The sequence below is a fragment of the Simochromis diagramma genome, unplaced genomic scaffold (assembly GCF_900408965.1).
Source record: "Simochromis diagramma unplaced genomic scaffold, fSimDia1.1 OVJJ01000603.1, whole genome shotgun sequence".
NCBI classification, from domain to species: Eukaryota; Metazoa; Chordata; class Actinopteri; order Cichliformes; family Cichlidae; genus Simochromis; species Simochromis diagramma.
The window spans coordinates 5,401,217-5,416,726 of record NW_024387414.1 but is presented as its reverse complement, the minus strand read 5'-3'; the positions used below and the strand labels follow the sequence as shown (position 1 = coordinate 5,416,726).

Here is a 15,510-nt window from a genome sequence, read left to right as displayed (position 1 = left end):
TGTCCAATCAAAAACTGGATTTTGAGGACAGTAAATGTGAAACATAACCTGGGAATAGCCTCATTTCTACTGTGTTGTTTTAACCGACAGAAAACAGCAATAACACCATTGTGCTGTGACAATATGTGGTAAGAAATACTAGAATGTGGTACAATGACAACTTTTGACACTAATCATCAAAATGACAAACACCCTCAGTCATTACATTACATAGCAATTTCCAAGAAAGCTGCATAATTTACTTCATTTAGGGTGTCATTTGAGTTCAAACCAGCCTCCTGCAAACAAAGCAAAACTTAGCAAAGAAAATACTGTGCAGGACTAACAAGCCAAAAGTCTCATGCTACTACAGTTTCCACTCTGGTATTAACAACAAAAACCGAGAGACAAATGCAGCTACCCTGCTTCCAACATACAGAGTAAGATGGATTTTAAATGGCATTGCCTAGCAACAGCCTGCTAAGCTCTTGGCAGCTGCTTAGTCGTGGTGCATACTGATAGATAGAAACAGAGAGACTAACACACACATATATATACAGACAGCAACAGTAAAACTTAATGTGATGGAACTCATCAAGGCATCAACAAGGTGAAGAGCAGTGAGCTTTGTATAAGCAAAAGGATTAATTGCTGCTCTGCTTTATGTGAGTGGGCAAATGAATGCGATGCTATACTGACTTGAACTTTAACTCTGAGTTTAACATTCAGCACGGACACTAAAAATACATTATTTACATTTAATTGCAAAAAAAATATTAAGAATCAAATTTTTATTTGGCCATGCTTAGTGATGCAATAAAGTACTCATAAAACTGTGCAAACATTGGTTTAAGTGTTGAGTGTGACTCTGACCAGTTTGCAGGTACATGATGCCACATAACTACAAGTAGAAAGTTTTTTCACATCAAGAAGAGAAAAACAAGCTGACAGCAAGCAAAGATAAACAAATGTCTGAGAGCTCGGCTCATTATAATTAAAGTAACTGAAATGATGACTTTGCAAAGGGAGAATCTTTCAACCAGCATTGTAAGTTTTTGTTTGAAAAAGTCATTCTGTCATTTTCAGAAACAATCATTTATCTCTGACTGTTGGATATACATTAGCTTGGCAATAGGAAATGCCAGACTGCATTAATCTACAGTTATCTAGACATAGGAAGCATATGCTAAAAAACAAAATATGCAGGCTGAACCATTATTAATTGAATGAGAAAAGGCTTTGCTAGGGAAAAAAATAGCTAAAGGACAGTGAAGCATTTGACACTACGGACAGAGTAAGCACAGAAACGAGTCAGAAGCAATTCCAAAAACTTTACAGAGAGACAGGTATGTGTTAGACAGATGTGTGGTTAAAGCTTTTCTACAGAAGCACAAAGAAATAAACAAGATTGAGAGGCCTTAAAAAAAAAAGGATGAAAGACTGACACGGCCATCAACAACTTGCACAAGAGTAGTCAGAAGTGGTTTTAATGAAAGACTTGCACCCAAAGAGCCTTTTCTCTTTCTCCCTTTCTCTGTGCAAAAAAACCTCATGACATAGAAGTGCACAGAAAAAAAGAAGTGGGGTGTGAAAAATGGCAGCAGGTGCTTTGAACTGACAAGTCAAAATCTGAAACATCTGCCCTCACAGAAGACGGTTTATATGCTAAGGTGCCTACAAGACAGAGTGTCTGCAGGCAATGCTGAAGGATCAGACTCGTTTCTGGCAAGTTTGGGACTTTATTTCTGAAAAACTTTATTGAGGATTTTGTCAGAATGAAGAGACTCACAAATGTTCAGAAGAACATTTGGAAGTCATTTTCCACCAGGATGAGGACCCCAAGCATAACGGTAATAGGAGCCATCTTCAACAAAAAGTGCTGTGGCCACAAGATATTGTGATACATGAATCCAGGGAATAAATGTTACGAATAAACTCTGTGTCAAGGACCCTGAAAAGTTGAAAAACTGTGCAAGTGCACCTGGTACTGGTGGTGTTTTAAAAGCAATGAGTGATTTATCTTTGATTTATCTTTTTTCTGTTGAAGTTAACTGATAAAGAGAAACTAAACTAAAAGACCGCACAGCAGACAAATTATCCCACTTAGCAACTACCACTGTACTTAATATCTTGGCATGTAATTGAAGATAATTTAATCGGTGTAATCTATAAATGGCTAGCAGATTTTATTTGCAAACTGTCAGTTTAAAGTCCTTCACTCTGTTTTCAGCTCATCATTTTAAAAGCCCTGAATGTGAAGGATTCAGGCTGTGAAGCACCTCTTGCTGACAGCCTGTGAAGCTAAAGTTAGTTCAAGTAGCTTGAGTATAGAGTTGTCAACACTTTTACACTGGCTTTGTATATTTTGCAAGGATCTAGTATTAATATCAGAAGAGGACATTTCCTCCTAATATAAAGAAAGACTTGCAATTCATTACATTTAGCTAGAAATTGACAGAGATGTTAAATTTTATGATGAAAAAAAGAAAACAGCCAATTTATCTGATTCTTGTCATGTAGAAACAAGATAATTATATTTCATAATTGTTGCTGAATCAAGAATGTACTTATAATTTGTTTATTTGTTTTTTCTTCTCTCATAAAACACTTGTTTATTGCAGAGTGAGACAGGATTGATAACACAATAAGGTATTTTGTGACTGTAGTTAGGAACAACCTCAAGCAGAGGTTAACTACATTATTCTATTACACTCATTGACCTATAGCCTGAAGAGGTTTACACACATGTGTGTCTGAGTGTGTGTCTTGCAGATTTGCTACACATCCTCAAGGCTTATCCTTTCTCATTGTTGATTTCCTCAGCTTTGCAAAGATTATTATGACATCTGAACGTGCATCTTCATAGACAATATCAGTTTTAAATAAAACTATCTGCAATCAGCAGTAACAAGTAGTAAGGAGGTGTGTAGGACACTGTGAAGTGCTCTCATATAGTGTTTGAGGTACAACAGAAATCACTTAAGTTTAGCTGCCTCTGTCTGTGACCTCATTTCATATTCCAGAAATAGCTCCCTCTCACCTCACACTGCTACATCGCATGGGTACATGGGACATGTACACACAGACACAGACAGATACTCACACACACACAGCTATGTAATGCAGCCCAGTGGAAGGTGCAGTGTGACATGCAACAGGGGGGGCTCTTATAAAACCGAGGAGGAACATTTTAACATCAAACACTCGAGGCCAGCAGGACGCAGCGTCTCGTTGAGGGTCGCAAATCGAGGGTCGAATGGAGATCATATGTGCGTCTTCCTGTGAATGCGAAGCCTACCTGAGTACAGAGAGGCAGTGGGGTACTGGTTGATCTGCTTCACTATTGTGGTGTCTATGAAAGTAGCGTGGTCTAACGAAAAGCAGCACTATCTGATTCAAGGAATCAGCATTTTAGCTCCAGTTGTCACAGTAAAAGGTTGTAAAAATGTGCAGGATGTCTGCTCTTCACTGGCATCATTGCATTACTTGCTAAATTTAAGTATGGGGAATGGAAGTTACGCAGATTTTGTGTTGATATGGTAAGGGATCTTTCTGCTTTGTTTGTCTAATGTTAAGTTTCAGTAGCTTCACGCCATGCTTCATCAATAATGTCCTAAAAGCTTTTGTACACAACCGAAAATGAATCTATATTTTTCCTGAGCAAAGTGGAGAGCAAGATGCTTCAAGGTAAAATTAGTTAACTGAGGCAAATGGCTTAATAAAACAAATTAAACGCTGGAAACTGCTGTCCAGTTTGGGGTTTAAGCAGCTGCCTGGATGATTAGAGGCAAGAAAAAAAACACCTACACAAGCAGTTCTTTTTCCCCGCAGTAAATTATGACCAACTGGATAGAAACATATAATTTGTGTGAAAGTGAAAATATTTTTCAAGTTATACCCTACTATCAAATGGTGAAAAGGCAATTAGGAAAGAAAGCAACAAAGAAATATTATTCCCAACTTTCTATTTGAATTCTATAGTTTAGAGCAGAAAGGATTTTCACAAGCTGCCACTGATATATTCTGATGACTGCTTTCCCTAAGCAACATCTGTACAGGCTGACAACTGACTGCAATCACTGAGGTGGAGTTATTACTCATGTAGGAAGCTCTCATTCCTGCCTTCCTTTCTTTATACAGCATCTTCCACAGACTTTACAATCTTTCTCATCGAGTTGGCAAAACAAATACACATTTTTTTTCTCCATCTCTGTCTCTCCATGGCACACAAACACTGCACATACACATTCGTTCTCATGCTCAATCCCTGAGAGGGCCCTAAAGCCTTAATAAGGAAGATTTAATTAGTTTTCAAAGTATATGGGTGAGCAAAGAAGGGGCTATTATCTTTATGCTTAACAGCAGCAGTTGTGTGTTCCCATGGAGAGAGCATCTCTGGTGGCATTCAGTAAAACACTATGGCTTTGATGTACAAAATGAGGAAAAGAGAAAAAAGCCCAAAGGAACGTGTAAAGGCTGATTGCTCTCCTGTGTCTGTGTATGAGAGAGCAGGCATATGGTCATTAATTTGCTTTGACTCATCAAATGCATAAAATACCTGCATAAAAATAGGAATTTATCACAGCAATCAGCACATTACAGACTTTGTATACAATCTATACTCAGTGTATAAATTCTTACACTAACTTGCCATTTAAGAACATCCCACGATTTCATCTGGAAAAAGGTGCCAGGAAACATGAGTGTACTGTAAAGAGAAGCTGGTTTTTGAAAGATGGCATCCTATCTTGTGTTTTAGAGATGCCCAAAAAAACCAAAACTGTGGACCCATCTGTGGGTAGCACAAAGAAGACAATGTAGTTTGTTATCCTTTAGTCATTCATTCATAAGACAAGAGAAAAAAGAAATGATGTTTTTTCTTTGTCAGGATGATGTGGGAAATCCAAGAGGCATACAATATGCACACAACCCCATCACAAGATGTTGTTAGACTCATTGTGTTGCTTGTTAGTCTATATTTTTCTCGCTCTCACGAATACATGGAAAATCGTTGTCAGGACAGTAAATATTCCATTTACTGGTAGAAAATTACCTACAATTAAACAGCAAAAGTTCCCTTTCACAGTAGTGGTTCTTAACTTTTTAACATTCAACTTGCTGACAGCGCTATGGCATCATCCTGCCCTCTGTCCTCTACCCTCTGCAGCTGATGGGAGAAACAGTACAACAACTCATGGAAGAAAAGTGGAGAACTGCTCGGTCTCAACCCCAAAACTATAATTTCCCAGCTAATTATACCAAACGATTATATACAATTAAAGCTTTGTTAAGTTTGTTTAGAATGAGCCCATAACAATGACAATATTAATAGATGCAAAAAAGTGAACGGTGTCATCTGAGTGGACCAAGTTGAGTTGAGTTGGTAGCAAATCTGCGTGCGACATGAAGTATGGTTATGAGAGCCATCACCATTTAACTGCCTGTATTGGTTCACTAATGTTACTCGTTTTGTGGAGATGTATGTGCAACAGCAGCTCAGAACACCGCAGCGGGCTGGAGAGAAAACCAAGAACCATTTTTTAAAGGTCACGTGTTGTAGAAGTTACCTTTTTCCCATAAGTGGGAACTTCATGCAGTGCAAATTCAGAAATTGTTCTTCCGTAAGAGCACCGACTTCACTTCGGTGAAGTTGTATGTCTATAGTACGGTACAGACCAGCTCTTTACCCTCTTGAGGATACTTCATGTGGCATGGGAGTGTGCCCAACTAGTTTACATGTGTTTTGTGGACTTGGAGACTGCGTCCCTCAGAGTGATGGGTGCTCACGGAGTATAGGGTGTCTGGCCCGTTGCTACATGCCATTCTATCCTTATACAACCGTTGCAAGAACTAGGTCTGTATAGCCAGCAATAAGTCTGACTCGTTCTCAGTGGATGCTGGACTCAGCCGGGGCTGTCCTTTGTCACCAATTCTGGTCATAATTTTTATAGACAGAATTTCTTGGCATAGCCAAGTGACGGAAGGCTTCCACTTGGACAGTGTGTGAATCTCGTCTCTGTTTTACGCAAATGATGTGGCTCTGATGCCTTCATCAGTTGAGGTGTTTCGGGCATCTGACCAAGATGCCTCCTGGGCGAGGTCTACCAGGCATGTCCCACCAGGAGGATGCCCCAAGGGAGGCCTAGGACATGCCTTGGTGTTTCCCCAGACAAGCTGGAGGAGGTGGCCAGCAGGAGGGAGGTCTGGGCTTCTCTGCTTAGGCTGCTGCCCCCAAGACCAGGCTCCAGATAAACAGAAGAAAATGAATGGAATTAATTTTGGGAAAATTTGGATTTTTTTTAAAGAATTGTGGCTTGATGCTAGGACCAGTGCTTCACAGCAGGAGGGACCTGAGTTTCAACCCAGACAGGGCTCTTGTGTGTGAAATTTCACCTGGGAGCTGCTGACACTAAAGGACATTCTAGGTTATGCTTTTAGCACCCCATTGCACACATTCAACAGAGACTGCATGAAAACTTAGTGCACTATTAAACGTAACGGCTTTGGCCTGAAGTTTCTCTCATTTAGGTTGTATTCTGGTCCCAGCTCTCCTGAGACCCTGAACTAGATAAGCTGTTAGGATAATAAATGGGTGGAGGATTGTGCATTAACACTCTCATGTGAACCTCCTGATACCTTCACATTTAGAACAGTAGGACTAAACTGATTTATTTGCAAAGTATAGGGAGAAATCTACAACAAATTCAATTTTCACAATCAAAAGTGGTCTTATTGACTTCATAGAATTCACTTTTGGACAAACCAAAAACTAATTTATTAATGGGGCCACCTTTTCCAAAAGCAGTCACAGTGTTTCTGTGTGCAAAAGATAGCATTTAGCTCAAAAAGCCTTCTGCTGGTTTTAGACGTCTGATGAGTTGTTTTTTTGTTGTTGTTTTTTTTAATACTCCGGCAGTTGGTCAGAGCTAAAAGATCAGAAGGAGACAGTTAGTGCTGCTAACTGCTGCCCACGCCACACTCTGCTCTCTAATAGAAACACCAAACAAAAACACTCCACATAGTTCATTATCAGAGAAGAGTTTAGCCCTTTTTCAAAAGCACACTATAGTGGGAGATCTGACTGGTATTAACATGTCTACACATTAACGTCCTCTAAATGTTGACACAGGCAAACAAAAGCTAAATTCAGAGAGATCAGCAGATGTTTGGAGATTCTGTTTATCTAAAAAAACATTTCTGACTCCAATTTGGGGGGAAAACAATTAGTTATTCTAAACAGAAGGCTGATTAGACATTTAAAATAATGACCATATTTTCTTGGGAGTAAATAACAGTTGGCAAAACAAAAGCAAAAAAAATTAAATAAAAATCTCTCTACTGAGTCAAAAATGGTATATACCTTTATTATTGGCAAACCATGCCCTGAATCTCAAAAAGTATGTGGGTAAGGAAAAACTGTGCCCGACTAAATGAAACCACCAACCACCAGCAGTTTATATATTGCTAAGTAAAGAAACTGTGAAAGGGATTCATAATATTTTTGTTTCTAGCTCAGTGGCAGTAAAAAGACAACCCAGAATCAAGAAAACACATTAAGGTACCCTCCAAAAATTATATATATTACTAATTATTAATATGCTATCTGGTTGATTTATAGTCAATAGGAAGCAATACATTCTAATTTCTAGGTCCTCGGAATAAATCAATTTCTGCATTGGGACCCATCTCTGAAGTCTCCGAGGAAGGGTGGGAGCTTGTCACTGCTGTGGCGTGTTAGTGCTCGCTGACTCATACACCTTGAAAATGGTTGTTCTGAACATTTTATATGATGAGTGACAGGGGTGGAAAGGCTGGAATATTGCTTAGAAGCATGCTGATACAGCCCAAGGCACAACACAGAGAAATATTCATGCCGGAGAGATAAAATAAAGAAAATATTCATACTGCAAATATTGTATTCGCTTTGTAGCATTTATTTTTTATCTGAGAAGGTAAACAGTGGACAGCACTTGGACTTAATGGGTATTAAATTATTATCTCTGTGTATATGAGAGTGCAATGATGATGTAGGCCCATTTTAATCCATTGGTCTGATTTCACTTGCAGTTATCCGCTGAAGTTAAAGGTTATGGTGACGGAGGTTTGGGAAAGCCTCAGAATCGCAGGAGCAAAGATCTGACTGAAAGCGAGGTTTCATCTAGAAGGTCATCTGGCTATTTTCAATTACTTGAGACACACATGCTGATGTGTACATTGGAGACACACTTGTAATTATCTCTAAGTTGCTTCAGGCAGATTACACTTTAAAGCTGACCTTTGCATATTTTATTCAGTCTATGAATGTGATACAGTTGAGGGTGGGTGATTATAGCTGAGGATAATCCAAGTCTGTGAGGGCTGTGGCTGACACAAACAGTCTTACACTCTGCATACAAAAGCAGTTTAAGAGTGGTTCATATTTTGTGTTATACCTAGAAAGTAAAGCCATTTACTGGTTTATCTAACTGCACTCTGTAGCAGCTTGTGGCAAATTCTCTTTAAATAGGCATCTTCTGAAGCTTTGACACTTTCAAAGTCACACTAATGATGGTAGTACAATATACTAAGTTTGTTCTTAGTATATTGTACTACTGCATTATGTGTCCAATTTACTTGCATAACAACTTATCACAACTTTGGGTGATCAGGACCTACATTGGTTTTTAGAGAAACAGTAGTTCGGATATCTTTCAAAATAATTCAAAATAAAACAAAACAATACCTTTATTACTGTCTTAATAAAATTAGATGTAATTAGATTAACTGCTGCATAAAGTGAATGTTCCCAACCCACATGCAGGGTTTATATCTGTAAACATGTAAAAGGTTCATAAATCATTATGCTTTTGTCAACGTGACATCTCTAACACTACTTAGTCTATGAATGGTGAACCTCAAATGACTAAAGTGCAATTAATAACTGCTTCTTTTTTTTTTAATTATTTTTTATTCGAAGCCGTAACAGAAAATGGGCCATGTAAGTTTGTGAATAAATCATACAGCTCTACAAGCTGCCTCATGCCTGGAAACAAGAAGAAGAATCTGCTACATATATAGTATAAACTACACAGTGACATACTCTGTCATCTATGCCAGAAAAGGAGATATTTTATCATGAGGATTCCGGTAGAAAGTTTCTTGCATGTGTAAAAGGCAACACAGGGAAAAGGTCATGTCTTTTACTTTCACACTACGTTTCTTTCACTGACACCGCATTGCTCTCTCTCTCGGTCTTGCTTCCCATCTCAGTCGGCATCCCAAACCTTCTGGCAATCACTGAAATGCCTATAGGAGCTCTTTTCAGCAGGAAGCAACAGCCTTGTACTCTTTGTTGTGATGTTCATCTGTGTGAGCATGTAACAGTGTGCACGAGACAGAGCAAGAGTGACAGAGAGAAAGAGTCTGGAGGGACCATCTGTCCTGTGACCTGGACATAACGTAGACCAGGAGGAGTGCAGCTCTGGGAACTGCCGATAGACATTAAACTGCACAAAGATAAAAACCTAAACACGTGGCACAGATATGAAGACACAAACACACACAGTGACAGTGTCTTGGAATTCATAATGCATCCATCTCTTTCGCTTATCCAGTTCAGGATGGTGGTGGTGGGTGGCTGTGGATGAGAGGTGGGGTACACCAAGCTGCCATTCTATTGCTGGGCTAACACAGAAAAACAGACAACCATTCACACTCACATTCACACCTATGGCTGATTTAGAATACCAGTTAACCTAACATGCATGCATTTGGACTCTGGTAGAAGCTGGATAACCTATGAACATGCAAGCTCTACACAGAAAGGCTCCAGCTGGCTGGGGAATAGAACTCATAATGACTGCTTCCCAAAAAAATCTGTAATTATTATTAGTAATAGTATTAAGAAGAAGTATTACTAGAGGGTAATTCTAGTAAACTGATGCCTTTGATAGCAGTGACAACAGCTTTTTAAAGTGAAAAGGCTGGATAGTAGGTTACCTACATTGCTTACAACCTAAAATTTAAATTAAGCATACAAAAGATTAATTTAAAAGTGACTCCTCCTTGAGATTTATTGGGTTTGCCAACTTTTTGCTGAGCAAAATCTATTCTTAATATCTTCAACTCTTACACATAGAGAAACATAAATTCTAATCCATAGAACTGTAGTGTCATGAATGACTTGAAATGTCTAAGAGCTTAGCAGTGTGAATGACATCAAGAGCAAAAAAACTCTGAAGTCATCTTAGGGTCAATCCTACAGCCATCACAAACAGTAAAACTACATGGTATTTAAGTATATTGTCACACTGGCTTTCAAGATCATTCATTTCCCAAAATTCCCTATTAGCAGGTCTGAGGTCTTAAAATAGGAGGAAAAAAAGAACAGCGGAATCAATAATTAAGCATTAATAAGATAAGAAACATATCATTCTAAAGCAGTATAAACAACTTGTTTTTTTTTAAGCTTGAGTAGTAAGAGAAAATGGCCTCATTCATACTAAATGACCTTCCAACTCTCAATTTATTCCTTCTGCTGCCTCCATCTGCTCATTGTTCCATTCATTTCACTCATCTCACACCCTCTCTTCTTCTGTTCTCCTATTTTGAACACTTAAATCAACATTCATTTTCCTGCGAGGAGGAGTGATGCGGACTGGCAGGACTTTCATCTGAAAAGCTGCTATAAATACCCAGTTGAACGAGAAGAGATGGAGAGATGAGAGAGAAAAGAGAGAGGCGGAGGGGGAGTGGGACTTGAAATAGACTAGTTGTGGGCATTACAAATATTTGGTTAGATGAGAGCATCTGAGTAGAAAGAATTTACAGAGACAGCAACGCCCGATGCAGGTTGGACTTCAGAGCGCTGCTGAATCCAAAGCAGACGAGGAGGTTGGTGGTATTTCATAAAGTATGTGAACAAAAACAGCTACATCTGATCTGTCAAGGCTATCCTCTGAAACCTCGTACCTTTTACTCAAAAGAAGCAATTCAGACCAGAGTTGTGGGAGAATGGTTGTGTATAGGCCTATTGTCTAAGCATGATATAGAATTTACTAATCAAGCCACTGGCACTGTTATGCTAATCTTCTAAGGTTTGTGGCAGCTGAAAGAGATCTAAAAAAAATCTAAAAAGGCATCTAAAAAATTCTCTAACCTTTTTTTTTCTCTCTTCATCCTGCTCTGTTTTCATTAGTTTATAACGTCATTTGAAAAGTTAGCTGGAGCAGACTATACTATATTGGTAAAGTGTACTGCAATAATGTCCCTGGCCCAGTAGAGGATTACAAAGTTCAGGCTTCAGATGAGAGCGAAATGGAAAAAGGACGAGAGGACGGGAGACACCATTGCTTTTTTTGATTAGAGCTTTTGAGAAATAAGCCATTTGTAGATGAGGGTGAACGCAAAGAGTTAAGCCCAGCAGGACTTACTGATAATTATACAGAAAAATAAGGTTCAAATGTGTCTTTTGAAGCTCTTACCCAACGTCTTACTACTTCTGACAAACACAGCAATCAGTATGCATAGATAATCGCAGCCTTGACCTCTTCAGCTATCTTATCATCATCTCTGAGGCAAGATAATCCACAACAAACATGTCCTTCAATAAACACATACTCCTTACTCCCAGTGGTTGTGGTGCTTGCATTTTAACGCATGCAGCAATGATTTTTAAAGACTAGGCTTATCAGTCACAGCGTCCATAAGCTGAAGAACAAACTCACCTTAGTCGCCTTCCTTCCAGCCTGTGCTCAGTAACACTTCTTCATTAAATTATGATGTCATACATTCTTTCAATATTAAATAGATTTGGTTAATGCTACAGTCACACCAGGGGGAGGAAATGCAGAATGACATAGGTGCCTGCATTTTATATATGAATATAACCAGAATACATCCAACTGCACGGCCCCGAGATTGAGCGTGCAACACTGTCAACCTCTGGATGACCAGTTTGCCATTGCACCACCTGAAATTGGTCACCATATGTGAATGCATTGAACATGTTAGAAGTGACCGTGCTTGAGGAAGAGAGCTGTTCTGGAAGTCTACTGTGAACAGGATTGCAGGTCTATTTCTGAATACCTTGTACACTGCAAATATATAGTTTTCTGCCTTTGAGCACTAGGATGAAAACGTGTTGCCCAAATTAACTGCTTTTGTGAAAATGTAAATTAATAAGAAATAAATGCTGCTATATTATCCCCCCCTGTCCCTTGTGGGTGACTGTTGCTTTTGTAAAAAAAAAAAAAAAAATTTAAATGTCATAATGGATAGTGCTGTACTGTCAGGCATATACCCCCACCCCCACCCCCACCATGAGAATGTGTCATTTGCAAGTACACTAATTTCACAGTAAATTAATGAGTAAATTCATCCACCGTGTGGCGTCTTTAAGAAAAGAAAGAAAAATACATTTATAGTTTTGAAAGCTAAACAAATTTGCATAAGCCATTTAAGTATGCATCTTGAGTTATTAGTTTCCAATCAATTCAAATTTATGGTGCTGCTGGAATACTATAGTTAGTATAATCTCATCAAATGTAGGATGCTACACAACAAATTCAAATGTGGTTAATAAATGAAGCAAACTCAGAGGTTTCCATGAAATCTGAGAGTCTCGTGATATTAATGTCAAGAAACCAGAGTAATCACTATGCAAACAAGGTTTGTACGTAGCTGCACTACATGCTGTAGGCTCCCCCTGGACCTGTGCATACTGACAGTTTATTCCTCTGCACTGATGGCTCATGAAGTGAATGATGGGAGTCAAACATTAGCTGGATTGGAGTTCGGGGACCTACTTGACAAATTTCCAAGGACCCTCTGCCAAGTGAGGATCAGCTTCATTCTCGCATGAAATTATTTTTTTCAAGACACGATCTTATACAAGGATCTTGGAGGAACTTGAAAATTATATCTACATATCTCACCCTCGCACAAGTAGGTTTATTACAGAACAAAACCTGCAAATATGCACACATATGAGGAGTTATTAAATGGAGCTCAGGTGTGCTTTGTTCCTACCTTCCACTTTTGTTTTGGAGGACTACCAGGGCATCAGGGAACCCATCCAGGTTGTAGTCCCCAAGGTGAAGGGCTGGGGGTTGACTCGAGTTATCTGGCACAAAGCCCCAGACAGTTTCTTTCCGCTTGAAATCTGAGAGAACTGGTATCCACTGCAAAAACAAGTCCCCCAACAGTTAGTCATCAATCACAGTCATACCAGTGATACGTTACTGGAACCTTTAACAATCAAGAACAACAAGAATACAAAGAGAAAGGTAAACAAATGAGCCTGGTAGAGAAAAAACGTTGGTGTATATTTATCTTTCTCAAAGAAAACCGGAGATTATAACTCTTGAACAGTGTTCAGAAATCTGATATATGCTAAATAAATACAGTAATAAAATCATGAATATTTAAAGTTGAATTTACATGAAAGAAACAAATTTTACATATTCTGTTAATCATAAATGACTTGGTTAAATTACCTGTCTGGAGTGGTTGTTATATGAGTTTAACCTAATTTCTTGTGGAATCTTTTATTTGCATTTCAGGTATTATTTATACTTTAACTGCATCACAAGTTACAGATCCCTTTGCCCACACAGTGCATACACCTACACATTCATACGGTACGTATGCCAATGTAATGGAATTTTGACAGCAGTAACAAGCTTGAAAAAAAGAAAAAATGAAAGAAAGAAAGAAAGAAAGAAAGATGCAATCTCAAGCTAATAACAAATGATTGCCTATTTTCAAATGCTTTTATCTCATCCAAATCAGCAGACTAAGAGCAATGGTTCAGGCAACTGACATTAATAGCAATTTTTCTTTTTCTTTTTTTTCTTAGTGCGATTAGAGCACTCCAATAATACTCAAACCTGATGGTCCAACAGTGGCTAGCTTTAAGAGCATAACAACATTAAGTGTTTCAAAAATGAGTTTCTTTGAAACTTTCAGCAGTAAAGTAAAAAAAATAAAAAAAATAACATGACTTAAGTTGAATCCTAAATCTTCTCACCATGTAATAAATCATTCTCTTTCACCTGCAGGATCTTGAATAAAAACTAAGGCTGCAAAAATACTTGACAAACACTAAGTATTAGAGATGTGAAAAGGAACTTATACATCTCTAACTGGTAGCACTGGAATTTTTGCAACTCTGTAATGTTCAGTGTATTTTCCCAAACGATTTTTAGAATGAACAATGTGACTGAATAAAACAAAAGATACAGAAATCAGCCTACATTTCACTTACATACTACATTGAAAACAAAACTGTCACCTATAGGGGAGTTTTAGAATCAGATGTTGTGCACGTGCTCACAGCCTGCAGTCTCGTTTCGATGCGATTTTCTTTACACGTTAAGAGAATAATGAAAGTAGGCCCCCCACCTTAGCAGCATCATTTTTGCAGTTCGAAAACTGACTTACATGACATGTTTGTCCTATTACTGTTCTCCAGTTGCCTACAATGGGGAAAAAAATGCTATTGCTTTCCATGTTGCAACAGAAAGGTTTTATTGTCCAAATATTCCTAAACAATTAATTTCAGCAAAGTTGTTACCATGATGGCCGTAATGATCTCTCTGCTGTGATTAGTGCCATTACAGTGAGCTGTTACACAATAGACTCCCGTGAATGAAGTGTTACACAAAGAAAAGGGGGAGACTATTATCAGCCCAAATTTTCACTTTTATAAACAGAGGTTTATGAGTAACATGTGTTATCAATCAGTGCATGTATTTGACATCAGATGGTCTACAGTTAGCATTAAACTTGGATTTGAGATACTTTGAGATGCCTCGTCCTGATCCCCGATAGGTATAATAAGGCACACCCAACAACCCACAGAGCAGCCATCAATCCATTCATCAATCCTTTTACTGTAAGTTGCTGTAGTTTTACAGATATAAGGGAGGGGGAAAAAAAAACCTTTTAAAAACTGCACTAAACGGGCAGTTTGTATTAATTACATGTGCAGTTTCTAGAGAGGCATAAGAGGGGATGCTAGAGGTTTAAACTATTCATGAATGTTAAACATACACCAGGTGCAGGGGAGAGACACCAGAGATACATTCACCACAACTGCCACTAATGGCTCCTAATACAACCAGTATGTCTCGGAAAAGAAAACCGTAGCCTATTTCCAATTAGTTTGAAATCCATCATGAAAATCGTAATCCACGTTTTCTCCAAACCAGCTGTGCACACTACATGATATAGAGGTAACACACTATTGCCTATTCGTAGGCGGGGTAGTGGGCTTAGGTCACGTTAATGATGTGACGCCTCAGTGGCTAAATGCAAAATGAGCATCAGCAATTTGCTTAGAGGGTCCCAGGTTGAAATATCATTTCTTTACTCTTCATTTTCAAAAACAAAGAAAATAAAGAATAGTCATTGGCCAAGTAAAGCCCCCCCGCTTCAAGATGCTAACAGAAATCCCAGACAGCATTTAGAAACATGACTAAAACACAGTTATTGGCTTCTCAATTCATAGTAAAAAGCCAAAGTGCAGAGCTTGTCTTATTCCCTTTGCTT

General features: G+C 38.5%; 1 protein-coding gene across 1 annotated transcript in view; it reads right to left on the bottom strand.

Annotated features, from left to right (window-relative positions):
• The window catches only part of itfg1 (integrin alpha FG-GAP repeat containing 1), a 148,242-nt gene that overhangs the window by 74,650 nt on the left and 58,082 nt on the right, over positions 1–15,510 (bottom strand). Inside the window, exon 10 of the mRNA XM_040011120.1 lies at positions 12,988–13,139. Within this exon, the coding sequence (XP_039867054.1) occupies positions 12,988–13,139 (152 nt within the window). The remainder of the gene's footprint in view (positions 1–12,987; positions 13,140–15,510) is intronic.